Source organism: Centroberyx affinis, unplaced genomic scaffold (assembly GCF_046629955.1).
Source record: "Centroberyx affinis isolate AG114_WGS23_722 - 3 ecotype Tasmania unplaced genomic scaffold, CSIRO-AGI_Caff_v1 ptg004512l_1, whole genome shotgun sequence".
Classification (NCBI taxonomy): Eukaryota; Metazoa; Chordata; class Actinopteri; order Beryciformes; family Berycidae; genus Centroberyx; species Centroberyx affinis.
This window is the reverse complement of record NW_027282157.1, coordinates 75,669-94,418: the sequence shown is the minus strand read 5'-3', so window position 1 is coordinate 94,418 and position 18,750 is coordinate 75,669. Positions and strand designations below refer to the sequence as shown.

The window sequence follows — 18,750 nt, the reverse complement described above, 5'->3', positions numbered from 1 at the left end:
GAAGAGCTTTTCTGTCTCTAGAGTGTGCCGTAATTTGAGAGGATCACGCAGGCATCCGCTAACAGATTTCTTGACTTGGTACATAACACAAAATAAAAGAAGTATCAGTGTTAAAAGGACACAATGCCACTAAATAAACATTGAATTGCACATTGGCCAAGACAAGCTTTTTCTTGTCTTGATCTCTTGTTTTCTCCACCCCGCTGCACTCTGCTCAACCAAATGTCTTTTTATGAAGTGTTTCGGTAATGCCAGCCTGTGTTTACCGCTGCGATGATGAGGGCCAAAAAAGGCTGCAGGAAACTATCACTCTGCCCCTCGTGAAGAGAGCTTTGGGTAAACTGTCAGTGTAATGTGTATGGGAGACATGTAGCCACCTGCACCCTCTGACACAGTGGGGATAGATTTAAAAAGGAAGCCCGCAGGCCGGCTTTTACCTGTGTCAGGGAGGGAGAGGGGGAGAGAGAGAGAGAGAGAGAGAGAGAGAGAGAGAGCAATGAAGGAGAGCGGTGTGCTTGGCCGTCGTCCCAGGCCTGTTTAAGCTGTTGATGAATGGGAGGTGATGTAGAGAGGAACGGATTCTGAACTGCCTTTTGGGACCTTGGGCCAAGTCACCTTCACCGTCGTTTATTTTAATCAAAGACGGCTGCAGAGACTTGTCTGTGATAACTGATCTGAACTACAAAATACACCCGTATCCCCAGAAAAATCCCCCTGGGTGCATTCAAAGTTACCTTTTCTATCTTTTTCAATTCATTCTCAGCAGAGCAGGAGCCGTAGATCAGTGTAACAGGTAGCAATAGCAAGGGTTCACTAGTATAAATTCAACTATACAGGTCATAGAGAAACCTTATTTGAGCATTGAAGTTCAAATTAATTTCCCCTTAAATTTGAACATTTAATTGACTTCTTCTTCTTTACTGATGATGTTATTCTGTATTTGCATGTTCTCTGTGCAGACGAAGACATCTGTAAGCTGTACTGCATTGCGGAGGACTTTGACTTCTTCTTCGCCATGTCCAGCAAGGTCAAAGACGGCACCTCCTGCTCCGACCACAAAGGAGACGTCTGCATCGAAGGAGTGTGTGAGGTACAGCAGCTGCTGGGATGGAGGATGTGTGCGTTTGTGCGTTGACAGTGTATCAGTATTAAAGCCAGGGCTGTGGTACCGAGACCGGACTCGAGACTGATTTTTGACGGTCTTGGTCTCGTCTTGGACTCGTAGTTAATATGACTCGGTCTTGAATCGGTCTCAGATGAATTAACATTACATAATATTATTGTTTTTATAATTATAATCTCTTCTAAGAAAGTGACCAGCAGCGAATGATACAATTTTCACAGTTGATAAAGTTATACGCCCACCGAAAAGTTTAGTGACTGCTGATTGGTGATATGCCAACTACCCAACCAACGACTTCGTTTTGATTTTAAAAAACCCCCAAAAAACTCACCATGTCCATAACGTTACTCTGTCTTTCTTTTTTCCTTCGTCTTCGCCTTCTTAAATTGCTCAACGTTAACGTAGCTGTTCATAATCCCAATTCTTAGGTCATTTGCTTTTAAAAATCACAAAGACTTTGTGTGCAGAGGCACACTGAAGAAAAAGCACACGGCTGTGTGTATATGCTATATGCTATGTTAAAATATGCTATTTTAGTCAATAAATACAATGGTAGCCTTGGATAACACATTGCTGTGGTATTGGTCTCGAATTGGACTCGTAGTTTACGCGGTCTTGGTCTCGACTCGGCCTCGACCCCCCCTCGGTCTTGGTCTTGAATTGGACTCGATTCACCAATGACTCGATCTGGACTTGAACTCCACCAAGGCGGTCTCGATTAAAGCAGCAACTTTGCACTTTCACTCCCCAGCAGCAGGAGATAACTGGTTGAATTTTTGAACGTTTGAAGGACTTCATTACCCAGAAATCGTGTTGTGTTAACTGTATACTCCTTAGACCTAAATTTAGAGAAAGTTTCGTATTTTGCTCCAAAGTTTAGATTCATCGCTTCCTGTTCACTGAGAAAATTTCTTGCCAGTGACCATACCTGAAATGGTTAAACTAAAGTATTCTTTTGAAATTGAAACAGCATGTCTTGGAATTAGCTTGAGTGCACTGCTAGTTTTGGTAGGAATGCTAGTTAGTTAGAGTGGGAGCGTATCTATGTTCCCAGGGTCCTATGTTCCCAGGGTCCTATGTTCCCCAGATTCATAGCACATAATGGGAACATGACAAAGGGTCCTGTGTTCCCAGGGTCCTATGTTTCCCAGTTCTACATATGTGCTCTCCCAGGGTCTTATGTTTAACCCTAACCCTAACAGTTGTGGTCAGGGCTCTGGGTAAACATCTACAAACAACCAACCTAACCCTAACCCTAAACCCTAACCCTAATATTAAGCGAATACAGAGCTGGGGAACGTCTTTTTCAGGTTCCCATTATGTGCTATATAGAGCTGGAGAACATAGGACCCTGGTAACATAGGACCATGGGAACATAGGACCCTGGGAGAGCACATATGTAGAACTGGGGAACATAGGACCCTTTGTCACGTTCCCATTATGTGCCATATAAATCTAGGGAACATAGGTCCCTGGGAACATAGGAATGACTCCGTTAAGGGAACCAGTCCACTTACCATGGTAGACTGGTAAGTGAATGGAGAAGACTCGCTCCAAGAGGAAGCAATTGCTCTTGCTAACATGCTAACATGCTAACATCACTGTGTGTGTGTGTGTGTAGGCGGTGGGCTGCGACCAGGTTCTGGGTTCCAAAGCCACTCTGGACGCCTGCGGAGTCTGTAAGGGAGACAACTCCACCTGCAAGTTCTTCAAGGGCCAGTACACACTCCAACACAGGGCTAACGGTAGGCTTGTGTTTGCCTTTATGTGTACGTGTGTGTGTGTGTGTCTGTGCATATTATATAGCATGTGGCGAGTGCTTTTGCAAGACAAAAAGAGACTTAAGCGGACAAACATGGACACAGAAATAAGCTTTATCTCATGCCACCTCATAATGCATCATCCCACTTCATCCCCGTCCTGTAACGCACATAGACCAGACATAAAGCAGAGTGCAGGATGAGGTAAAGCAGGGACGCTGATGTGTGTATCTCAAAGTTTGTGTACATGTGTGTGTGGGTAGCTGGAGTGTGTTTTGGGACATGGGGAGTAGCACAGAACGTACCCTGATGTCAGTTGGCGCCCGTGTGCATCCACAAAGCAATGCACCAAACAGAAATACACACATATCTACTGCATTTAGATCAGGATAAATTACCTTCCCTCCCTTGCCTTCCTTTCCCAGAGTATTACTCCATGGTGACGGTGCCTTCGGGGGCGCGTAGCGTCCGGGTCCAGGAGATGGAGGTGTCCACCAGCTACCTGGCCGTCCGCTCCCTGAAGAGGAAGTACTACCTGACCGGGGACTGGACGGTGGACTGGCCGGGGAAGTTCCACTTCGGCGGGGCCGTGTTCGAGTACCAGCGCTCCTTCAACAAGCCGGAGAGCCTGTACGCCGCGGGGCCGACTAATGAGACGCTGGTGTTTGAAGTAAGCCGCCGCCGCCGGGTGACGTCCGTTTACGGCAATTGACAGTGACAGGGGCCCTGGCAGAGCCGCCGCCACCGCCTTTTTTTTTTTTCTCTTTCTGGACATGAGGCCCAGATAGAAAATGGGTGGGGGGTAGGCAGGGTTTGTGGGGGATAGGGGGAGGGGGGCGGGGGGGTGTAGCTGACTCTAATGCTACTGTTATCTGGGGATTAATTGTGCAGGGTGATCAGTTGCGTCAGGGATGTTGTGGCTGCAGGGAGCTCTTGGGGGGGGGGGCTTTCATCTCAATAAACGAGAGGTTGTAATGGGTTCAAACTGCCCGTTCTGGACGTTGAGAGAGAGAGAGGGAGAGAGAGAGAGAATAAAAAGAATGTAATGTAAAGAATGTAAAGAAAAGAAAAAGATTTTCTACATATCAGGGACTTATCTCAATCCAGGCCAACAGTTTAAACATCAATAGAAAGACAGGGAGAGCGGTGTTGGACATCAAAACGGGGAGGCGACAAAGAGAGAGAAAGCCAGAGAGAGAGAGAGAGTGGCAGAGAGAGAGAGTGAGTCAGAGAGAGAGAGAGAAGAAAGAGAGAGCGATGTTGCTCAATTAGTCTAAATGGGCCTTTGTGCCACTTTCACCATTCAGGTCAGAGTGAAGGACTCACATGGCAGAGGCCTGCCTCCTTGTTTATATAGCGTACAGCTTCTTGGTACTGGATGCTCCAGTGTAAACACACAGTCACGTGTCTGTCAGCACAAACACACACACACATTCAAGGCTGTGGATGTGGCCCCTGCAGCCGCTGAACTCAAAAGTGCTGTGTTGCAGCCATGTGATTCTAGGCTAATAGAGCGAGCAAAATCCCTAAGTCAACTGCCCTTCAAAGGCAGGGATGAAAAGTACGGAATCAGTGAGTTGTTGGAGTGAGATGTTCCGCGTATGGGAGGTGATTTACGAGCCAACGAACACCTCGGCACGTTTGTAATCGGCGGTGAGCAGCCAGAGCTCCGAGGCAGGCGAGTCTTTACCCGTCCCAAAGCGGCAGAACGCCACGCCGGAGAGGCGTGTCGTCTTGACAGCCAAACGAACGCTCGACAAGTGGCCGAGTCGCTCCCCCCCCCCGAAAAGGTGGGACGTGTGGGATGTGCATTCCCTCATAGCCTTGTCAGCGAAAGCATTTCTTTTCACTTGAACTATGAACCCTAGCTGTGGAAACAGAAGTGGAAACCAGGTGAAGGCTAGACGTTTGGGTTTTTTTCCCCTCCTCCACGGGGTGAAGCGATAGTCATGTAAAAGCGAGTCTCCTCTCGGCCCCTTGGGCTACAATTGAACTGCAGTTGAAGCAGGAATGATTGGCCTGTAAATCCAGGAGAAATACCATTGTGATATTTCCAAAATGCTTCGCTGGTCACTTGTTTGGCAGTCAGGAAATGTCTGTGTGTTTGTGGAACTATTTTAGAAGCCCATTGTTGTTTCCTCCTACAAGTGGAATGCTTGCAGAGGAGCAGCTTGGTGATCCAAACCGAATGTTCTTTCTCTCCCAGAAGAAGGTGGAACCGTACTTTGCAGGTACGACCTAAGATTTACCCCGCTGCCTGAATTTGCAGGGTAACATAATCTGTTCCCCATTCACGACACCATCCTATCAGCACAGTTTACATTCCCTTTATCGATTATTTCTCAGCAACTTCTCAAGAACTCTCGGTCCCGCAGAAAGACTTAGGAATTCTTAGAGCAGAAATTCTCCAAGTAATTCTAGGAGTTCTTGGGGCATCGCTGGTCTTTACCTGCAATGCAATATTTCACTCACTTTAAGAGCGTCGTTATCTTCATTTAGGAAGCTCGCAAAAGCTGACAGCGTTCCTCCAGGCTTACCCGTGAGTCCCAGTCCTGCGTCCGTCCGGCAGAACGCTCAGCGGTGGCATGCCGCTGATCTGCAGATGACACGGCCATAATCTCTCTAAGTATGTCCTGTAATTACAAAAAAAAAAGGAGAGAGAGAAAGAGAGAGGTTGATAGAGAGGGAGAGAGATTAAAAGATTAGGAATTCTGCAATTGAACTCTATGGATGTGAGAAGTTAAGGTCGGGGCACGGCGGAGACTTAAAACGTTCCCCCCGCAAATGAAAAGAGCCGAGAGACGGAGAGAGAGAGAGAGAGAGAGAGGGAGGGGGGGAAAAAATAAAAGGAAATCTAGTTTTCGAGTTTTCCACATATCCTTGTGCGTTTCACACATTCTAGTGAGCTGGCGCTGTCACAGAAAAAAGAAAAGAAAGAGAATTGGGGGAAATGGGGGGGGGGGGGTCTACGCATCGATCACTCCCAGACCCTTACTCAGCTTGAAACGCTCAAAGGAAAACAAATGTTGAGGAGTGTGAGCATAAACTGTGACAAGGTGTTCACATCTGCTCCGCTGCTCAGCTGTTAGGGGGGAGGGAGAGGGAAGGAGTGAGAGAACGAGCTAACAAGAGGAGGAGGAGGAGGAGGGGGGAGGAGGAGGGAGCAGACATAACATATGGCTGCCTCTGGAGGTCTCGCTGGAAGCCAAGGAGGGATTATTCCCCCTGTATTGACATTCTTGTGGCGCGGCGTGGCGAGGTCATGCCAGTGCAGGGCAAAGCGTTTTGCGGGTCCACGGGAGAGATTGATATCTGCGTCTGCCACATTGTAATTCATCATCTTCTCATCTCGACTCGATGAGCGGTGCGGTGGCGGGGCTGTGAAAACCGATACACCCTGCGGTATGATGTTGCACTGTGGGACAATGTGGACTCCCTGACATCAGTCGCACAACTTAAACTTAAGAGAGAGACACCTCATCATGACTCTTTTCTGAAGGATGTATTTCTTTCTACAGACATGACTTTTCTGTGAACCTTAAGACAATCAACAGATATTTGCAGCTAACTTCCCATAATGCAAACTAGAAGGCACTTGCTAACACACCCAAAGACATCATCATCACTTAAATGTTAAGTTAAATTGATTTCTTGACCCTGCAAACATACCCTTAGGACTAGGAATCAAGTCTGTAATCCGTGTTTGTTTCACAGTTATGGCAAAAAAAAAATATAATTGTCTAATTGCAGAAATACCAGATCCAGATCACCACCAGAATCGAATCAGTTGTTCCTTGGCCCAAGGCTGATCTGTCCACCAAATTTCATTGAAATCTGTTCATACATTTTTTAGATATCCTGCTGACAGACAGACAACATCAACAACAAAACAACAGCAAAACAACAAACTAACAGAAGTGAATACAGTGAATACATAACCTCCTTGGTGGAGGTAAAAATACATTTCACACAAACTTCAGAATATGTTTAGGAATAGATTTCAAAATACACATAAAATGGGCAAAAATGTACATGTAAATTTGTACAAGTAGATGACATTCAAAATATATTTTGGTCAAAAGTAATACATCCTTCCTGTTGACAACATACAGTATACAAGTACAGTATATACAAGATATATTTTGGCCATTCAAAATATCATCTGTACAAATAAATTTTTTGACAATATTAGTATATTTTTAAACATATCTCTAAACACATTCTGAGGAGTATGTGACGTGCATTTGTTGTTATGGGACATGGAAATGCGTGATGTGGTGGTATCAGTGTGTGTGAAATATTCACTAATTAACGCATTAATCATCTTAATTAATGACATCATTAGCATAACTAGTTATGTTTAATATATCATGGTTATTATGGTGGCACATTAGGCTGCTCGAGTGCCTCTTGTTTCATATGGGTTATAGCAACCTTGTCAGATATGAATGCTTGTTATTGAGTGAAAATGAGTTTACTCTTGCGCTCTACCACTAATTCACAGTAGCTTTATGTTGTCAGTCCAGGTCAGGCTCATGTAGTGACTATAGGTAACTGGTTGTTGTGGCTTTAGTGTGACTTGTGTGAGTGTTGTAGCTAATGGCCATTGGGTTCTGTCTATGATTTCAGATACTAGTTTGCAGTTGGGGGAATGAGCATTGGGTGCAATTGTCCCAGACAGGACAGATCAAGAGGAGAGGACACTTTGGATATGTCTGAAATTAAAGGAATTGTTCACCCAAAAATGAAAATTCTGTCATCTACTCACCCACATGCCAAATGAAACACAGGTGAAATTTGTTAGTCCATATAACACACAGGGAGGCTGCAGCACAACTTGGTAGCAGCCTTCTCCAAAACAACTGAAGTCAATGGGGACCAGTTCTTTAGAGTTCCAAAACAAAAACAGCCAAACAATCACACTGTGAATAGAAAGACCTATACACCATTATTTGTTGCAAATCAATCAGCTGTAGTTAAGATTTGCACTAAATGATGGTGTAAATATACTGTAGGTCTTTTTGGAACTCTGAAGAACTGGTCCCCACTGACTTCAGTTGTTTTGGAGAAGGCTGCTATGGAGTTGTGCTGCAGCCTCCCTGTGTGTTATATGGACAAACTTCACCTGTGTTTCAACTGGCATGAGGGGGAGGAGATGATGACAGGATTTTCATTTTTGGGTGCACTATTCCTTTAATGTTTGAAAGTCAGTGTGTCTCTCCTGGCAGACTATATTACACAGTGGTTGGTTGGGCGTGTTATACAGCATGGATGGCTAAGGAAAGGGAAGTCATTTATTTAGTAAACTTCAAGGCTTCAAGGATGGGTAGATCCTCTTATTAAAGGGACTGCAAAAAATGTGTCATGCTGAGCTACGCTTTGGTAGCCGCTGGTTCACGTCACTACTGGTTACTTGGCGAAGGAATATGAGTGTTGGTAAGGGTCAGTTTGCTTGTATAAGCATGAAGGCCCGGTGTGGTTACTGGTGGCAACCGGTTCATGGCAATGGGTTTCGGTCGGTTGCGATGGGTAGCATCAGCAAAGGAAGTGTGGGTGTTGAAGTGTCGTTGGTGTTTATGCCATTCGGTGGAAACCAAGGCTGCAATTTCTCATGGAGATATTTCGGTCATTTTAGCCCAGACTTTCTCAGGTTTAGAGGGGACGGTGTGTCTGGTGGCATGTTAAACTGAGGTTTGGCTCGTGGCTAATGGCCAAAGACATTTTGGTAAAGGAAGCTCGGTAGCTCTCTGTGAAGACTGCGTGGGTGTTTTGCCTTTGATGTCGAGGTATATTTGTGTTTGTTGATTAGGCAGCGAGTGAAGACGTCCAGTTAGCTTAGACTAGCGTATAAGGTCAGGGCTTGGCTGGGTGTTGGCAGTTGGAGGGGGGGTGTGATGATTTGTGGCTGCGTGTTGGAAAAGGAAGGAGACGCTGTGTTATGAGCTGAAACTTTGGCTAGGGACCCTGTATTAGTGAGGTAGTGTCGGTGTGAACAAAACCAGTCAAAGGAGAAAAAGAGTCTGCTCTACTTAGACTCACTTCTTTTCACATTTTTTCTTATTCTTTCATCGATGCAGAAGAATAGGCACAACACGTTTCAGCACGCAAACCTTAAATCTGAACAAACTCCTGCTTTTGCTCAGTTTCGAATGACAACAGTCCTAAGTCTGCATGGGTCTATGCAGGCATGCGTGTTTGCGTGTGCGTGTTGTGTCTGACATTAGATGCCCCCTCCTTCCTGCTCGTTCTCCAGATAAACAGCCCTCCTTTCCCCTCCTGTCTGGCGCTGAGCCGACCGTACACACGGAACAGTTAACATGCGGCGGGGGGGGGGGGGTGACTGGTCCAGTCGGTGGAGGCGCCCCAGGACTGTTGAATGTGGATCGAACCCAGGAGACGCCTGGCTCTCTGAGCTGGATGGTGGATGGGAGATTCCTTTGTACATTAGGATATACCCCAAAGAAAATACACCTGTCAAAGCTCATTATTGCTGATATTGATAGACTGATATGTCTGTCAGGCCTTGGAATGGATGTAGACGGCTGAACCTGATACGATTTGTCAAATAAGGATTAATACCCACCCAACCAGAACTAAAGCTGAGCTGCATTTTGTTATAATTCATTCAGATCTAACAGAACTAAGGAAGGGAGGACCCAATGAATATTAGCTATGCTGAATGCGATCCAACACAGTGTTTTGAAATGGTTGAAAATCACACACTGCCAGCTGAACATGTGATTGCGGCCCAAACAACATTCCTCTCTATGGAAGCAAATCCTCATAGGGATACTTTAATGATAGCCTGATGCTTCTCCTGTAGCCTTAATGTGTATGTCTGCATTCATTCATCCGTTGGTTGGTCCCCGCTTGACTTGAGCGTCCAAATAAATCTCCCTTTCAGAGAAGGTAACCCAGAATACGCGTCCTCACCAGCACAGTTTAGACGATGCGGTGAAGGCAGCAACTTGTCAAAAGAAAGTGGAAAGTGTCCCTCATGCATTGACTGTACTGGCCAAATAAAGTGACCCCATAAAAGTGTGTGTTTGGGCCAGTTTGGGCTAGAGAGGGGAACAAAGCACTCCTTGATGTTTCTGGAGCGTTCTGCTTGGTGGGTAGCAGGTCTAGCAGCTTGATGGGCCCTGAATAGCTGAATTAGGCTGCCAAGTGGTCACCGGTGTTAACCTTTAGTCCCGGCCCGTGGAGCGCTGTCATACACAGTGACTGGCCACTGGACTCAGAGTGCATGAGTTCCGAGTTTAAATACACTCTGCCATGCAGGGTAGGTCGTACTGTATGAATAATGCATGCAGACACGTTGTTGTTGTTGTTGATCAGTATGTCACGATATCTCAGACGCCACGAGGGAATGATGCATCTCACCGCTGCGTTGTGGCATTTTCAAAATGACACTGATTGATTGGTCCAGAGGGGTTTGCATCATTGGTAGGGGAAGTCATGTTTACTGCTTTTCATTTGGAATGAGAGTAAATGAGTGTGATTAACACAGCGCAGAGGGGCGGTGGTAGCCTAGGGCAGTGGTTCTCAACCTTTTTCATATCAAGGACCCCTAATGTAGTCCACATTAGGGCCATGGACCCCCATTTGATGAGATTTTGTCTCTCGGACCCAAATCTGAGAATATTTTTATTGTTAGATATGATTTTGTCCAGAACTCCAAGACTATCTTTATTGTAGATAGAGAGATAACAGAGAAACTATGATCAAAATAGCCATTCTTCACATTCTATAATTGTTCTTGTAAATGAAATAATGAAGTTTAACGATTCATCAATTTGCTGGCGACAACCTGGGATGCCCTCAAGGACCCCTGGTGGTCCCCGGACCCCACGTTGAGAACCACTGGCCTAGAGGTCCAAGAAAATGTGGGTGGGGAACGTGATTGAAACGTTAGGGAATGATGCATCTCACCGCTGCTTTGTGGCATTTTCAAAATGACACTTATTGGTCCAGAAGGGTCTGCTTCATTTGTAGGGTCCATTGCATACTCCACTCAAGGTATGCATACTCTAACGCAAGTTCTTGACCTACGCAAGCTGTCTGCTAACTCTAACCCTTAGCAGCTTCCTGCAGCCCTGTCGAAGATAATACTGCATTTATCCACAAGAGGGAGCAAAGCCACTAGGCTGGCTTTTGTACATTCTCCATTGCTGCCAAAAGAAAAAGCTGAAAAGAAGATGGTGCTGCCAGATCAGCCAGAGTCTCTTCTGACTGAGACACTGCCATTTTGTGTGCCCAAAATTATCAAATTTTTGGAACTCTATATTTAAAACTCTGTGTGATATCCTGGGACACATGGTAGAACCTGACCCAGTGTTGGCTGTATTTGGGGTACCGGGAGAGGACAGTCATCTTAGAGGACTCACTTCCACTGTGGCAAGGTTCATAACCCTTTTAGCACAGATTAATTCTATTGAACTGGAAACAGGCACAGCCTCCCACTTACATTATGTTGATCAAAGATGTTACGCAACACCTTAAACTGGAAAAACTCTGATTCACTTTACGAGGTTCCATTGAGAAGTTCCATAAGACTTGGCAACCCTTCATTGATTATGTAGAGGCTAGGCAATAAACATCCTCTTAACTCTTTGCTATAATAACTAGGTTATACCTAATGTAAGATGTCAATAATCACCATGTAAAGCAGCTTGGTACCTTGATTGATATTTATACTGTATACTGTATATGTTCTGTACGTGTCTTTTTTTTGTATGTGTGTGTATGCAAATTCTGTACTGTTTTTTCTAATATTTTATATAATTTGTATACACTGCTCACTGTTTCTTTGTTAACTAAAATACCAATAAACACGTTAAAAAAAATAAAAAATAAAATAAATAATGATGTGTAATGATGTGTCTCTGCTGCTGCCTGACAGATCCTCCTGCAGGGGAAGAACCCGGGCGTGGTGTGGGAGTACACTCTGCCCCGCACCGAGAGGAAACCTGAATACAGCTGGGGTGTGGTGCGCTCCGACTGCTCTGCACCCTGCGCTGGAGGTGAGACTGCCTGTGTGTGTGTGTGTGTGTGTGTGGGAGAGAGAGAGAGAGAGGGAGAGAGAGAGAGGGAGAGAGAGAGACAGGGAGAGAGAGAAAATAGAGTTGTGTATGTGTGTGAATGAGGAAATAAGAGACATATAGTTTGTGCATCTGTGTGTAAATGTGTATGAATGAGAGAGAAAACAAAGGTAGAATTGTGTGTGTGTGTGTGTGTGCGCATGCTCACACGCATTTGCATATGTGTGTGTATGCATTTACATGTGTGTGACGTGTGAAAGATGGTTTATGATTCTGTGTGTGTTCTGTCTGTCTGTGTGTGTGTGTGTGTGTGTCTGTGTATGTTTATCTTTGTGTGTGTCTGTATTTGTCTGGGTGTGTATGTGTGTCTAGGGTGTGTGTGTGTGTGTGTGTGTGTGTGTGTGTCTTTCTGCTAGCGTGGGGGCCAGGAAGTGTGTTAAGGCTAATGAAAAGCACCTTTGTCAACTGAGAAGTTCAGACTCTGTTGGTCCCAAAAGACTCGCTGCACTCCCCTGTTCACTTGTCAATGGATGGCTGTGTGTGTGTGTGTGTGAGTGTGTGTGTCTGTGTGTGTGTGTGTGTGTGTGTGTGTGTGTGTGCCAGTGGTCCTTGTAGCTCCATTCTCCCTGTCCCGGGAGGCTACAACCGCCAGCAGGCAGACAGACACACTGAGTTAACACAGAGATCTCCATCTTTCTCTCTCTGGCTTTCCCTCTTCCCTGACTTTCTCTCTCTGTTTTATTCATGCGCTGCTCCATAGCCCCTCTTAGGACTGAGAGTGTGTGTGTGTGTGTGTGTGTGTGTGTGGGAGGTGAAGTCAGGAGAAAAGGAGTGGGGCATACAAAGCCCTTACAGCTGATAAGAATGACTTTTCCTCTCTCTTGAGCAGGAGAGAGGAATCAAATTGAAAGCAATAATCTGCCACATTTTGTATGTAGTATGTATAAACTCTCTCTCTCTCTCTCTCTCTCTCTCTCTCTCTCTCTCTCTCTCTCTCTCAGGCCGTATCTCGACCAAGGCGATCTGTCTGCAGGACCAGAAGGTTCAGGTCAACTCCACCATGTGCAATCCCCAGACCAGACCAGCGCTGGGCTCCCACCTCTGCAACACACAACCCTGCCCCGCATAGTAAGTGTTGTGTGTGTGTGACTGTGTGTGTGTGTGTGTGTGTGTGTGTGTGGTTGGAAGCGGGGTATGTGGCATGGGCCTTTAACTTAAGGCGTTGCTTTCATTACACTCACACAGATTGTGGTTGAGCAGTCTAGAGGTTGCCTGTGGTCCAGTCGCCCCCTTTCTTCTTCTTCTTCTTCTTCTTCTCTCCCTTCTCTCTCTCTCTCTCTCCCTTCTTCTCTGCGGTGTCCTTCTTGAGAAAACACATGAAAGCTCTCCCGATCTCTTTCTCTTTTTGCAGTTTGAGTCTTTATTTACTGCGCTGCGGTGTCCTTCTTGGTTTTTTTTTTTTAAGAGATGACTTTTTTGGGCATTTTGCCTTTATTAGACAGTAGAGAGACACAGGACAGCCTGGGAGAGAGAGGGGGATGACATGCGACAAAGGTCCCGGGCCGGATTCAGACCCCAGATGTCTGTTTTAAAATGCAGAAAAATGTCAGAAAACACATCCACTAAAAAAAATGGATAGTCATTGATTAGTTTTGGGCCAGTTATTTTTCTTTAGTGTCAGCTGATGTTGGCCAAATGCACAAATGTGATTCCATCGTTATTTATTGCATAATTTCTTTCTCGATGAGAACATTTGCCACTTCAAGGTTCTTTGCGATATTGAGGGAATTTGATCAAATATTTGCTGTTTCCATTCAGCTTTTCTAATTCAATACATTACAATCCGCCAAAAAAAATACTTGGATGGAAACCCAGCTACTGCCTGGATGAGGAGGGACAGAATCACTGCAGCCTGGGGCAAACCTCATATACATTTTGTGTATACATTTTGAATACGTGCACAGATTGCTTCATTTATGTCTTGATCTCTTATATAATTTCATGTTATGTAGGCTTGTTTTAAGAAGGTAACACAAATATTCAAAGAAAAAATCGTATCCCCCCAATCTAACCCCAGACATAAGGCTGAGACCAAATCTCAAAGCAAGATAAGGCTAAAGGGGGGTCTTGATCTTACTATTCACAGGGTTCCTACGCAGGTCTGGAAAGTCTGGAAAAGTATTAAAAATTAATTTGATCATTTCCAGGTCTTGAATAGTTTGGGAATTTGAAAAAATGTCTGGAAAAGTATGGAAAATGTTGCGGTTCAGGTCCGATACACACATAATTCTAGCTTTTATGTTGTTGTAGACCCACTTTGAGTCCACAGTTTTTGTTGATGTGAAGAATAATGTTCAGATAGAGGGACGCTCTTATTACCCATCACCCACCATTATATCAAATACCGACCAAAATCAAATCCAGTCAAGAATCAAGAAGAAAAATACAGAATTTTAAAATGGAAACCGTGTAGGAACCCTGCCAATCATTTCACATATTCTGGTATTTGTCTCTGTGAAGAACAATCTTCATCTATACAGTGATATGACCTAGTTAGCAGGGGCAAGATGTCTATCTGCGTAAATCATATTGAACACCAGGCAAAATCTTCAAAACAAATCAAGGTCGGGAAAAAGTATGGATTTTTTTAATTGAAAATGTGTAGGAACCCTGTATTCAAGTATTGGAAACAACGGTCATTTGATATAATTTGGTAATTCCTGCTATTTCCAGAAAAAATGTCTGATTGTGGAAAAGGGAACACACCTGAATTAAAAAAGCGATATTCAATATCGTGGGAAATCGATAATACCGAATATTGGCCCAAGCCTACTTGGAGTATAAAGGAGTCTGTGCATTTAAAGGACCGCTGTTAGGATGTAGCCTGCAGAGGAGGAAACCAGGCTGAAGTGCAGTGGAGGAGCAAGTTGAAACAGCTCTAAATAAATGGCCCCTCTCCTATGTGGGCCTTTTGGCTGAGGGAGCCACAGCTAGGTTGATTTACAGCACTGTTCAAAAGGACAGGCAGGGAACCGGGCCCAGGGTTCAGAGGGATCACACACACACACACACACACACACACACACACACACACACACACATACACACACAGTGGTGGAAGAAGTACTGAGATCTTTTACTTAAGTAAAAGTAGCAATACAACAATGTAAAGATACTCCATTACAAGTAAAAGTCCTGCATTCAAAATCCTACTTAAGTAAAAGTACATAAGTATTGGCAGCAAAATGTACTTAGAGTATCAAAGTAAACATACTCATTATGCAAACTGTCCCCATTTAGAGAGTTATATTTTTCATAAATTATTGGAATATTAATACTGATTTATTGACATACATGTACATGTAAGCAGCATTTTAAAGTTGTCAACGTGAAGCTAATCTTAACAATTTAGCTATACTTTTGGGTAGTCTAATCTATAACAATGCTATTTTAAAGTTATTTTATAAATTACAAATAATAAAATGTTTTAAATATAAAATATTGATCTGAAAAGTAACTAGTAACTATAGCTGTGAAATAAATGTAATGGAGTCAAAAGTACAATATTTCCCTCTAAAATGTAGTGGAGTATAAGTACAAAGCTTAAAATGGAAATACTCAAGTAAAGCACAAGTATCTCAAAATTGTACTTAAGTACAGTACTTGAGTAAATGTACTTAGTTACTTTCCACCACTGTACACACACACATATCTACATACACATGACGCATCTTTCTGGGTATAAATTGAAATGCAAGCCGCTCGTGTCCCGTGTTGATGATGCCGTCATTGCGTCCGCCGCCAGCCACCCTGCCACAACACGTCCAGACCGAACTTTCTCCTGTCAGGGGTTGAAGAAGCCAGACAGCTATCGGTTACACCTCCAACATACGGCCTCTGTTTCTCCCCAAGTTTCCCACCACCCGAGAGGGCATTTCCTGCCCCTAATCTCGGGCATACCGTTTCTCTTATCTCGGCGAAAGGTATTAAACAGCCCGGTTGCTGTCGTGACCTCCCCCCCCCTCCCCCTTTTTGTGTGCGAGAGAGGAAATGATAGAAAGCCCAGGTGACTAACATCAGCGCGGTTGTCCCATTCAGGAAAAATAGAGCCGTTTTTTGACACCCAGGGATCTTGAAATACAGTAGCCGCCTGTGTGCGTACGTGTCGATTTATGGCCGTCGCTAAAAGAAACCGAGTGGAGCCGAGGGAGGCAGATGGGCACGCAGTCAAAAGCCCGACGGGAGAAAAGAAAAACTACAAGGTGGGATGTGTGTGTGTGAATGCGCACGCCTGTGTGTGTGTGTGTGAGAGAGAGAGAGAGTGTGTGGCTATGTGCATGTCTGACAGGAGGGGGGGGGGGGTGCCTGCTTATCTCTGCGGCGTGTATCGCGGGCGCTGACAGGCCTGTCCATGTTTTACTGTGCAGAGACCGCGGGATTCCCATGGGGGGGCCCGCGCCAGTCTAGCCGTGCACAGCCGAAAAAAAATCCCACCCCCTCACCCCCATTCTCATCTCCCCCCTTTCTGCTGTAGAGACCTTCAGTCCCCGTCCCGCCGGGGCGCTAAGCCTTATAATAAATACTAACGGTACAGATGAAGTCGCATAAAATGCACAGTGGGGTTAAGAATCGGCCTGTTTGATTTAGATCAGTGATTCTCAACCTTTTTCATATCAAGGACCCCTAATTTAGTCCACATTAGAGCTACGGACCCCCATTTGATGAGATTTTGTCAAATCTGAGAATATATTTATTGTCAGATATGATTTTGCCAGAATTCCATCACTATCTGTATTGTAGGTAGAGAGATAACAGAGAAACTATGATCAAAACAGTCATTCTTCTACATTCTCACATTCACTTAACGATTCATCGATTTGCTGGGGACCCCCTGGAACCCCCTCAAGGACCCCTGGTGGTCCACGGACCCCACGTTGAGAACCACTGATTTAGATGACCGCGCCTGTAAGTGTGTCAGGGAAAACTGGGGATGCTTGACTATGTGCTGTGATCAGGGGATGCTGGGAGAATTATAAGAAGCCAATTCAGTCTGCCAGCATGCAGCAGGTAAAAGGCATGCTCCTATCTTACAGATTTCTGTGTCTTGTCTTGCTCTCTCCATGCCACAGCCCCCATCCCCCCGCCTTCCGTCTCCTCTTCCCCTCTACGCGTCTGCCTGGCTCCCCGTCTCTCCTGTTTGAAGTCGTTTTGCTCTTCCTCTTGGCAGAGGCCATCTGCAGAGTCGCTTACCGCGGGTTCGGGGTTTCCCTGGGCGCGTCCTGCAGGGGCATATGCAGACAAATCGGGAGTGAGACGTGTGGTACTGTGCCAGGGAAATCCTGGAGAAAAAACAGAGACCCCCCACAAGACAAAGGATGCATGTGTGCCACAAGCACCCAACCAGATTTAGCTGTAGTTACACTTAGAGTACATTTAGATTACACTCTTATCTGGAGCAACTGTAGAAAAAGTTTAAATTCCTAAATCACCAACATTACAAGCAACCAAAAATAAGGAGTGCAAAGGTCAAGGCCTTAGTTCCCTTAACATATTGCTGTGACCAAAGAATGATCATGTTAGAGTGAAGTGCTAGTGAAAGAAATAGAATAAAACTTTTCTTGAGTGAGTACAGAGGGAAAATCTCCAATTAATCCACACAAATGTAAAAATGTAAAAAAAAAAAAACGGGTTGAAAGAATCCATGATAGCTGTATTAAGAGTAGTAGTTAGTGAGTTTTTCAAGACTTTCTTTTAAACCTATTTGGCAGAGGAGGCAATTTTGGTATGTAATTCTGCAAAGAAAGAACTGTGAAGAACTTAATACGAGGTTCCCTTCAACCAAAGTCGTTATTAGGTTAAGAATCAATATTTGTTCAGTGGTGGCAGCTCGTCTGCGGCCCTGCAGTGAGGAAGGATAAAACAGGCATGGGTGAGCCTCTCAGAATTTCCCCTGCAGTTTTCCTCCCTTATGTACGGAGGGCCAGGAGTGCACAGCACAACGACAGCATTAACTCACAGCACAACAGCATTAACTGATAGATTTATAGTTCATAGATTAATACCAATTTATTTGCATTTAATCATCAAACCCAAAAAGTGAGAACTCAGATTGTTTCATATAATAGTAATAATAATGAAAAATACCATAATATTTATCTAAGGTTATCTAAATCTTTTTCATCAAAGATTAGTTCTCGCTTATTGGGTATGATTAGACACAAATAAATTGGTTTAAATCTATAGTTTTGCACATTTAAACTTTTGTATTTTGTAACACTTTTATTTTGAAGGCAAACAAGTCCGCCTATCACTTCCGTTGTGTTGTGGCTTAATTTTTCGTGTTGTGGCTTAATGCCGTAGTGTTGCCATTTTTTCTTTGCTTCACAAAAGTCGTTATGTTATGCACTCCTGGGCCACCGTACTTATGCCTTAAAATTGCAAGTTATTGAAAGATTTCAGAGATACAAATTACAGCTAGGCCAACGGTGGTTTGCAGCGAAGCGGAGTGGCACTTCAGCCTCTTTCCCCCAATGATATATTGTTATTTATATGCCAGGGAAAAAAGCAAAAAAAAAAAAAAAAAAAAAAAAAGCAAACAAACCCAAAGCCAAAAATCCAAACCGGTGCTTTTCGGGCCCAATGGGTCACATCTTTCCCATTTCCAAATTGCAGTTTAGCCCTGCTGCCTCATTTGTCTGCTGGGTTTGAAAGGGAATGAAAGCATTTTTTCTTCCCCCGAAGCAGGTCGGAGGCATGGAGGAATGGTCGGGGCGCTACCACGTAGTCTCAGAACTGGACCGAGCCATCTGCCCATCTCTCCATCTCT

The 18,750-nt window shown here is 44.6% G+C and overlaps 1 protein-coding gene across 1 annotated transcript in view; it reads left to right on the top strand.

Annotated features, from left to right (window-relative positions):
- The first annotated feature begins 248 nt into the window (after positions 1-248).
- The window catches only part of LOC139665269 (A disintegrin and metalloproteinase with thrombospondin motifs 18-like), a 29,433-nt gene continuing 10,931 nt past the window's right edge, over positions 249-18,750 (top strand). The window contains exons 1-6 of the mRNA XM_071544273.1: positions 249-336; positions 960-1,090; positions 2,745-2,868; positions 3,309-3,553; positions 11,786-11,906; positions 12,926-13,052. Of these exons, the coding sequence (XP_071400374.1) occupies positions 249-336; positions 960-1,090; positions 2,745-2,868; positions 3,309-3,553; positions 11,786-11,906; positions 12,926-13,052 (836 nt within the window). The remainder of the gene's footprint in view (positions 337-959; positions 1,091-2,744; positions 2,869-3,308; positions 3,554-11,785; positions 11,907-12,925; positions 13,053-18,750) is intronic.